The 10,379-nt window shown below is 41.5% G+C and overlaps 1 protein-coding gene across 1 annotated transcript; it reads right to left on the bottom strand.

The window, feature by feature from the left end:
* Window positions 1–6,629: 6,629 nt before the first annotated feature.
* On the bottom strand, window positions 6,630–9,536 carry tmem150b (transmembrane protein 150B; the record flags this gene model as incomplete). The annotated part of the gene is made up of 6 exons (XM_084372425.1): window positions 6,630–6,892; window positions 7,637–7,814; window positions 7,928–8,055; window positions 8,231–8,298; window positions 8,464–8,523; window positions 9,472–9,536. The coding sequence occupies 6 exons, from the start codon at window positions 9,534–9,536 to the stop codon at window positions 6,681–6,683; spliced, it is 711 nt and encodes a 236-aa protein (XP_084228551.1). The 3' UTR covers window positions 6,630–6,680.
* Window positions 9,537–10,379: the final 843 nt, after the last annotated feature.

The following is a 10,379-nucleotide window of genomic DNA, read 5'->3' as shown; positions in this document are numbered from 1 at the left end:
AGTTTAGTCATTTTATAGTGCATCAGTCATCGTTAACGGTGACACAAATCATGGATTCTATCATTTACTTTTTAAGTGGCACCAGTCAGATTAACATGACATGCCATGAAAAGGTTTTATTTATAATTCGTGCTCCATGCCAATAAAGCTGACCTCTGCCCAATCACTTTTTGTTCCCTCTGAAAAATGTTCAACAAACTCCAAAGCAATGCAAACCTCTGGGGACAAACAAAGCTTATGAGATTGTTGCCAGCGTCTAAAAACAGCACGATTGAGAACAGAAATGCTTGGTGATGTCAGCCATTTCTACTAAGATAGTAGTTTCTCACCATCTCCAAAAACTTCTAAAGCCCAAATATAGTTCTGCGGCTCAAGCTTACATGTGAACATCTTCTTCTTCGGGATGAGAATCTGTAATTGAAGAGGGTTGTTTGCGTTGCCATGAGAGTGATACTTTCTACCGCATGAAGATCTGTTTTTCCACGTGTTCAAAAGCAGTAATCTCACCAAAGAGACAGACAATTGGAGCCTCGTAAGTGCTAATGACTGTTTGCTGATGTTCGAGGCGAACAGTCGCCTGTGGTTATGTGAGATAAAGAAATCCCTTACAGTTTCTCATCTACTGTCTCACAAAAGCATGTTTTTGATGTAAATGAATGCATGTGTGTCATGATCATGCCCTATAAAGGACAAAGTACCATATGTGCTGAGTAGTAAATGGAAAGTAAAGGACTGCACACACGTTCTGCATGTTTCAGCTCATTAACCACGATGGTTCACATTACTCTTGTAAAGCACACCATGCATTTAAGATTGATTTTCTATCATCCAGAAACTGGAAAGTTGCCCAGAAGCTAAAATCAATCTGAAAATCGACGCTGCACTTTAAAAAATGGTCAGAACTAATGTAAACTATGTCAGGAAGTTTAAAGTTAATAGGCTAAAATATGCAAAACCACAAACATACAGGAGGTAACTTACTGTACACAACACCTCACAGTTTTCCCTTTAAAGGTGAAACATGTAAGAACTTTAGTTTAAATGTGCACTACGTAAGTTTTTACATGAAAATATATAAAATATATATAAAATTATCATCAGATTGTGAAGAGGTATATGCATTGTACAACACTCCTCTGGTGCCCTGTGTTCCCAGTCTGGACCACTAGATGCACAGCTAACTGAGCTAACGGAGCTAACTAACTACTAACTTTTGAGTATGAATCCAGCAGGTGGCTAATTCTTACATATTGCACCTTTAAACCATTAAAAACAAAACTAAAGTTTTCACCAGAATGTGAAGAAATATCAGTTTTGACGTTGTGTAAAAGACATCTATGTGTTGTCTTGCTGAGATATCTTCTGAAGTTAGCATGCTAACCACAAGCAAGGCCTGTCCTGTCTACTTAAACTACTTTATACTGCAAGAGGTGGGTGCTAACTGCTAACTGATGGCATAAACGCAAGCACTAACCCAGTGGTTCGAGCTCCCAGTCCAGGCAGATATGGGGAAGCTAATAAAACTGCTAGCTGCACATTTAACTGAGCTAACTAGCTGGCAGCAGTTACAGTAACCAGCAGTTAGTGGTTGCTCTGTTGATATGTTGCCCCCTAATTGTTTTAAATATGAATTTGACATTTGGCTAATTCTTACATATTGCACCTTTACCTCTGACAGGGTTCAGTAGGTGTTTACAGGTGTCAAGACATCTATACTATGATAGATATTGGATAGTTCTCTGATTCATCAAATATGCCTTTCAACTTCAACAATATGACAGCTGTTCTGCAGAAATGTTACCCAAAGCCCGTGTTTTAGCACTAAAAACTGTGTTTGTTACACATCAGTGTGATTGATTGGGATGGCCTAATTAACTTCTTGACACAGTTGTTTTTATGAGGCATCAGATGCCCGGTGTTTGCCACAATCGCCTGGTGCTCCATGTCTCTAGAATTCCTGGAGGAAGATGTGTGGTGTATGCGGGAGAATAAATGTCCACTGGCTCTGCATCAGTGCACATATAAATGAGGGGAGCCATACTTCATTGTCCATGTGCTTTTCGCTCTCTCGTTAAAAGCTAATTTCTCCGTCCCCCCCCCACCACCACCACCATCTCGGTCCCCCTCCACCACCCCTCCTTCTTCCCCTAGCTCTCTGTCTTGTGCGATCAACAATAGTCTATTCTGTGCTGTCCCGTGCGAGTGGAGACACACCCAAAGCCAAGGCCACGGTGCGAGGGGAGATTGTTGGGTGGGGGCCAACTGAGCAGGACACAGGCTCGATTCTCGTCTGGGAGCGTGGATCCTGCCTCGACAAGAGGGAAGAGGTGGTCTCATCTGTTTGGCTGTAAGTTCTGGCCGCCATTTACTGCAGTGATTCCCCAACCAGGGGCACTTCTGCAGCTAAGTCAACAGGGCTACATGGAAAGATTTGGGAGTAGTTCAGAAAGTAGAAATCACAACTTTTTTTTGTTTTTTTGTACATGTATTGAATCAGCTGTAACACCTGGATGAAGTCTGAGCACTTAGTTAAAACTAATGGATTAAAAGCAAGAAGCTAAAAATAGGGCAGTGGTTGAACATTTCGATGGTTACCTTATCCAGATAGGCTAAGTGGTTAAAATGATTACGTAAGGAAATGGATAAATGGTTAGAGTAGTTTGCTAGTAATGTATAAATAGTTGAGATAGTCAAAACAAATAGTTGAGATAGTCAGCTAAAAGTAGGGTAGGCCCATTGGATTAATGATTAGCAGTAGCCTAATCAATAAATGGTTGGAGTCATTAGGAGTTTTTGTTGGTGCGGTGCTGCATGATGAAGTGGTTCAGTGTGGGGAAACTGCAAGAACCATCATGAAGACAGGCGCTCCAAGCATCACAAGCAATTACTTTAATTCAGTCTCTCACCTCCTGTCTGTTTACATCATCTGGTTGTTCGACCCCAAGAAGTCCCCACCTCTTCACATATCACAGGATCCCATCACACACACCGAGCCTCGACCACAATACGTGCCCTGATCTCGGCCGGGCCACAGGCAGAAGGTCACTCTATCGACCCGTTCTTCTCTATCGTGACATCTGTTCCTAAGTGCCACAGCTGGAGCCCCCCACACACTCTGCTGCTGCCTCCTCTGATAAGGCCAGACTCTCTTCATTGTCCGATAACACAAATACGACACACCAACACACAATCTGAGGGTCCCTGTCTGCAGCGGCCAGCCTAATTATATAATTATCCCTTGTCTGATTGTGCCTGTGCAGCTGAGACGAGGGAGGGCCTTTGTGTGGCCGGTGGAATGCGGTGCGCTTGGCATTTTTCAGCGAAAGGGCAGCTTTCTGGAAGCTGCTGCCAAAGGAGAGGAGAGGAGGGTGAGATCACGGCTGCTGGTGCCCACTCTTCTTTTTCTCTTTCTCCTCTGTCTCTATCACTCAGTCCATCTTTCTGAGACTCTCTTGCCTGTCTCTTTATCTCTCTTCTGGACAATCCCATCCCTCTTCTGCTGTCTGTCATTCTCTCCCCAACACTTAACTCCCCGTCCTCTCCAAATCTTAAAGTTTGCCCACTGTCTTGCAGATGAAGTGGCCTTTCGGAGATGGAATGTGCAGGATTTGGCGCTCCGATGATAAGAGCTGACAGGCTGCACATAAGGGGCTACCGCTCCTGATGTCTGATAGCGGACTCGGAGGCGACCGCTCCGCTGCATGATAAGAAAGCATTGCTATTGTTTCTGGTGGAGAGCTGTTGAAGGGATAAGAGAAGACTAGAGTACGAGCAGGTGTTAGGAGAGATTACAGCACAGGCCTAGAAAGCATGTGTGCTATTACCTCCTTCTTGAATCAAAGTCAAAAGCAACAAGGCGGGCGTCACATAAACCATGTTCTCCTACGCCCCAATAGAGGATCCAGACCTTTTTCTGACATTTACATCAAGGGCCTCCCAGTCTTTGCATGTCGCTACAGGTGATTTTATGAGTTCTATGACTTTATCAGAAGCCTTTTATACTCGCTAATGAAAACAGCAGGGTTAAGGGTGTTTTGGCGCCAATGCTTTGCCTCTGAATTCCTCTGTAGGAGCTGCTGCATAATTCAAGAACAGTTTGTCATTTTAACAGGACTCGCCAAGATAGATCGTACTTTAGATAACAATATTCACAGCAGCTGAATTTAAAGGGGCACCGTGTAGATTTGGAGAAGTAACTCAGAATTATTTATTTTTTCCGTAACAGAATAAACAAGCTGTTCTCAGAGGAAAATAAAGTCCCCAGGACACTGTTTGAAGCTAGAAAGGTGGCAGGGTCCGCCACATATAAACAAAGTAAAACAGTATGAAACTGTGTTGTCCTTTAAGGTCAGTTTGTTTATTCAGTAATGAAAACAAAGATAGTTTGCTTATTTAGTTTGTTTAGTCTTAATGTGCTCTTTTAAAGGTGCAATATGTAGGAATATTAGATTTTTTTTTTATTATTTAAAAATTAACTAAAATTATTATCAGAACGCATTAGAGATATCAACTCAAGTTAGCATTGCTAACCGGCTAGCCCCAGCCTGTCCTGTCTTGTAATACCACTCTAAGCTCCCAGACCGTACTGCTAACTGTGGCTGCCATTAGCTCAGTTAGCCATGCAGCTAGTGGTCACTCTGGTGATATGCTGCCCTCTATGTTTTGGCCAATTCTTACAAATTGCACCTTTAAATTTGTGTCAGATCCTTTAATCGGTTCAAACATTTGTTGAGGTCTCTGCGTCTGACATGTTCAAAATGCGTTTCTTCCCCAGTGCTCGTCTGCATTTTTGGATTAAGTACATGTATCACAAGAGCGACCTGAAGTTCATGTTGCAGTAAACAAGTTCATTAGAGACCCAAAGACAGCATTGTTTAACCACAAGTGTAAAATCTGCACGCTGCCCGCAGCACAAACACTGTTAACCAACAGCACTTGAGAAATTCCCATAGAATTCCGAGCTGTCCGTCTGATCCCTGTGCCCGCTCGTCAAAGCCCCCCTCTGGTGATCACACAGCATGGAGTATGTGAAAGAATGCTGTCGGGACATAGCAGGACACTGGGGGCCCAGTATTCCCATCTCAAGCCTTCCTACATGCCCCCAGTGATTTTTATTTTATTGACATCAACAAAATATGCAAACACAAGTGAAAATGTGATCGCAAAGTGCGACCGGAGTCTGTGCCAACAGACCCCATGACAATATGTTTAAATAAACAGGGATCTAGGATGAGAGAAATAGTTTGAGCGCCGGAGCCAAGAGTAGGACCTCTCCCACTATCGGCACGGCTGTGAGAGCTCCATTGTTTTGTCCGTCTCAAATAGCCCTGACAAATTGTGCTGAATGTAGAACCTCTGTTTAAACTGGAGGCATCTTCCAAAAAACAAGCTGGCACGATACCAGAGCTGCATTTTCCCATCAGTGAAACGCTCGTCAGCCGGCATCGCTCCACAGCGCCCCTGCTGGCCAGTGCTATTACTGAGGAGGTGAAGGGCAACTTTTGAAAATAAAGAGATGATCTATAGTGTTGAAGAAAGATGATCTGAAGACAAAGTAGCCTTTGATTGGTGATTTCTGCAAAGCTCTTCAAAATAAAAGCACCGTAAATGTATCAAATCGCATACAACAGCTCTCATCACGCATTATGTCATAGGGGAAATAACTCTCTTGCTAACAAAACCTTTCCTTCATACCTCCATCCTCCTTTTCTGTTCCCCTTCCTCTATTGTAGTACACAGCTGACAGGTGGAGAGTGAGGGAGAAAATGACCAGACTTTTCCTGGTATTCACTGTCTATGCACTAATCATGAGTCCTGGCCACATTGTACACATGAAGACAATGTTATAGAGGATGACGTAGCACGCTGAGAGAGGGGTGACTGGGGGTTTACTGGACAGAAAATTAGAGGATGTAATGTATATGCGTGAATGATCAAACTGAGTATTGTTTGTGCATTGTCCTATTTAAATGGTGATTATTGAATAGAAGCTGAGACACTTTGAGGAGTGAACGGTGGCTGAATGGTGCCACCATATGTTAGTTTTATTTACTGCAGTATGGGCAAAGACAAGCTTTATAAACTCAGTCTGATTACATGCCGTTTAGAGCAAAAAGTTAATTGATTGCAAAAAAAAAAACATATTTAAGTCGTATTATGTCTTGCTTCACAAACTAAAGGTAAGAGAAATTTAAAGAAATTAAATAAAATACAATTATGAACTGGAAAAAACACAAACAAACCATTTCTTAGACCCAAACTTCACCAGTTGCTGCTTCATAATTGTGGTGACTTGCGGTGTCTCATGCGAGTTTGAATTACTATTTTCTGTCACACTTCATAACATTTCTCAATTTATCAGTTTATTGTAAAACAAGTTGGATTATCATGTGAAATAAACAGAAAGACGGTGTGTTCTTTAACAAAAAAAGGGGGAATGGCGGTAAATCTAAACATTTGAGACATGAGAAAAAAGTGTTCAACAAGGTTATAATACAGTTATATACCAAATACAATAATTAGTAGTTAGAGTAAAAAATCTGAAAGTGACTGAAAAGCACCAAAGCAGCATTATTCTGTACAGCAACTGAATGTGTAGCTACATTATGAATCTAGTGCACAGGCATCAAGCCTTTATCAAAGGCAAAGTGGCAGCTGTAGGTACAGCCCATGTGTGCATGTCAGGTAAGTGTATTTGTAACAGAAGTATTGACTAATATTGTCGAGGGCCTCTGGTCATTTTCGAGAGCTTCTTTCTGTACAGTGAGCTGGTGACAGTCGATGTGTCTGAACTCAGCTGCGAAAAGGCCAAACAGGCAGAAGAACAACATGACCAAGATCCACTCACACATGGCAGCTGCAGACGGATAGCCTATGTTGTGGAAAACGGCCACTGAGGGAGGAGAGAGCAGTCAAGGAACATAATACTACATTAATGCACATGACAGTATATACAGTAGCATATCAACACGTGCAAAATGTGATATTGCCTTGCAGGTTCACTGACACTTTCAAAATCTGCACTGTGGTGCATGTTGTCACTTTTGTATGTCTCAACGTAGATCGAGTTTGTATTGTATTGTACCCCTCTGTCTGTAGTTTCCTGTTCTGGGTTATGCTTGCGAGGTGACAAACAACCTGAGGGACCTTTCAAAATAAAATAATGTAGGCTACAGCTCAGGCTTTATGGGCTACATGTACAGTGCCATACAAAATGAGCTAAATCTGCAATAAATAAAAAAAAATAGAGAGAGAGCATACCAAAAAGTTAGCTAACAGTAATCGATAGCATAAATGGTTAAATTAGCTTAAAGTACTTCATAAATAGTTGGAAATAGTAGGCTAATAGTAATGGATAGGCCACATGGTATAGCTAAAGGTGCATAGTGGTTGAGATGTTACACAAAGTTACACACAATGGATGAATTGTTGAAATGTCAGATAATTAACAGTGTTAAATAATATCTAAATAAATAGCTGTGTAGTTGTATTTGCAACAATAAGCACAGACTCCTTTTTAAATTGTGAAAAATATTATAATTTTTCTATTAATCTAATATTGACAAGTATCAACTTATCTTGGATTCTATATTCACCTAATATTTTTTTCTCTGAGTCGTACAGATGTGAAGGATACTGAGGATAACCGTGATGGTGCAGAGGATGCAGCAGGTCGCCCTGACGGGCCCAACAAAGCATCGGTCCTTCGACGGCTGAGCCCGATAAGTTAGATACAGCTGCACCCAGAAGTAGGCCAGGCCGAGGAAGAAAGCCAGCAACGCTCCCAACAGGTGAACACTCTTCAACACTGTTTGCTATGTGGGCATGGGCAGACAAAGAAGTGATGTCAGAGAGCACAGACTGATTAAAATGTTTTCATTCATTTCATTATTTTATTATTAATTTATTTATTCTTTGAAGCTGTTACCTGGAAGTTTCCGAGGACAGAGATTCCTGCCGAGGAGATGAATCCCAAAACAATGCTGGCAACGTTTGCCTTTCCATGGTTACCAAAATCCTTAACCTGCTGGAAACGGATCAGCACAACCCACAGAGCTGAGGGACACAGACAGAGAGGACACCTAGACATTTTTCAATCTGTCCATAGCATGTGGAAAAAAAACTGTTAAAAAGCAAAAAACATTGTAAATACAATGAAGCATATGATGGAGAGAGCCTAAGTGATAAAGGACTGCTGATACCAGTAATGTCTAAATATATCTGTCATTACCTAAAAGCGAGCAGATGTTGCAGATCTGGGAGAACAGGCAGCTCTGAGGGGTGTAGGTGCCACACTCGCTTCAGGGGAGATCGAGAAAACAGCATCATTATCATTTTACATTAACTTTGAACATAATGAACCGGCTCGTTTGGTTCATTACCGCTTGTTTATTCAGTATCAGTTCGCCGTAACTACTTTATCTATTCTTCATCACCTGCGAGGACACAGAGGGTCAAACCCACCTGATGTAAGGGACTCCTTCTGTGAGGTTGACTGATCCGTTGGTTACAGCGACAGCAAACCTAAAGAGAAGAAACTTTAAAGCTCAGCTCGCACCCCAGAGACATGGCACCACACACAACCCTCTTTATTATATATCATACATTTGTGTGGAAACATTTAAGACTTTTAAACTTTTGAACTTTTGACTTTTGAACAGACACCTGTTGGCTCTTCTTTCAGGAGTACGTTTTTGTTTTTTTAGATCTGTCTTGTGTTTCACTTTAAATAAACCATTAAGTCTGTTGTATATTAATATTAATATTAATATTAATATTAATATTATTATTATCTACTTGTCATTTTTTATGTATTTTGTGTTACTGGATAGGCCTATAAATTCAATTAATCTCCATACTAGTGAATTTAAATAAATATAAATGGTAATGCTTCAGATTACAGCTCCCAAACTACAGGATAACTGTCAAGTATGTGACAAACAATGGAGGACTGCTAGAGGTAAATGACACTAAATATTGATTACCATCTGACAAGATAGCAAACTGTTAAAAACACTTCCTAATCTGCTTAATCTGAGTGTGTCGTGCAGAGTGACACTGCATAGGAACTGTCGGTCAATTAAGGGAACTTTTGGTCAGATGCACTTTTTGTCTCATTGCAATGCAATAATGAAGGTTTTTGCTTTTGGCCTGTGGTCCACCATTAAGTTCTAGTTTAAGTCCTCCAAGTGTTAAAGTTTGGGCAACCTTGTGCTACGGACTTCGCAGTCACTAGCTCTCAACCCAGTTCAACACATGTGGAGGAGACAACGCCCTCCACCATCATCATCAAAACAGAGATGATGAGAGATTATCTGTTGAAGAACGATGTTCATCCCTCCGAGTTGAGCTCAAGAGGCTTATACAACACCAAGGTGCACTGAAGCTGTTCTGGTGGCCCAACACCTTATTGAGACACTAAATGAGACAATAAAACCTCAAAACGCAACGAAAACAGCACAAAATACTCACACAGTCCAGATGCCCACAGTACCAAAGAGAGCCAGGCAGACGGGGAGTAAAGCCCACAGCCACATGTTGCACTACAGGTGCTGCTTAGTTCATACAGAGGGAAACATACACAACTGTCACCTCTCACATATAAAACAAGCCGGTCACATGGAGAGTCAAAACACAGAGAGAAGACACCAAAGAAGAGACAAAGACAGTGGTAAAATCTTCTAATTCAAGGGTTTGTGTGTGTGTGTGTGTGTGTGTGTGTGTGTGTGTGTGTGTGTGTGTGTGTCTGTGTGTGTGTGTGTACTCACTCTGTCCTGAGGAATGGCTGTTTAAAGATTCACACACAGCTCTGTATTAAAACTTCATTGAGAGTAGCTCATTATCTTCACCATTACCATATTAACACAAATAGATGAGGTCAGCTCGGACATGACCGCACTTTGTCCCGACGCTGCACACAAAGTAAACACAGCGAGGGAGGGTGTAGATTGAGGGCGGCTGAATGTGGGAAAAAAATATCTGAAAAAGTTGAGATTCTTAACAACAAACCACAAAAAGCACTTGGAAATCTCAAGTGGTGCGTTACACCACAACATACGGTAACGCGATGGTTATATTGACGGGCTGGGCTGGACTTTGAGCTGCTGTTTTTTTTTAGATTTACAACCTACAAATTCAGACAGTGTGTTTCCTCCCCGCTACAGTTTACCTTTTCCTTTCCGTTAACTGAAAACAAACCTCAGTGTGTAAACGCTCTGAACAGGAGCCTGAATAACCCAACACTTTAAGTTATAATGACTGAAAAAAAAGGTCTTAGCGACCATTTTCAGGCCTCTGGATTATATTATGATTAACCATAAGTGTTAGGTAATAATTGGGTGAATAAATAATTCACTACAGTATTTAATTGGCATGTTAAT

The sequence above is a fragment of the Pagrus pagrus genome, assembly GCF_965226575.1.
Source record: "Pagrus pagrus genome assembly, chromosome: 13".
In the NCBI taxonomy this organism is placed as follows: Eukaryota; Metazoa; Chordata; class Actinopteri; order Spariformes; family Sparidae; genus Pagrus; species Pagrus pagrus.
The sequence above is the reverse complement of the archived record's forward strand: the minus strand, read 5'-3'. Positions and strand labels throughout refer to the sequence as shown.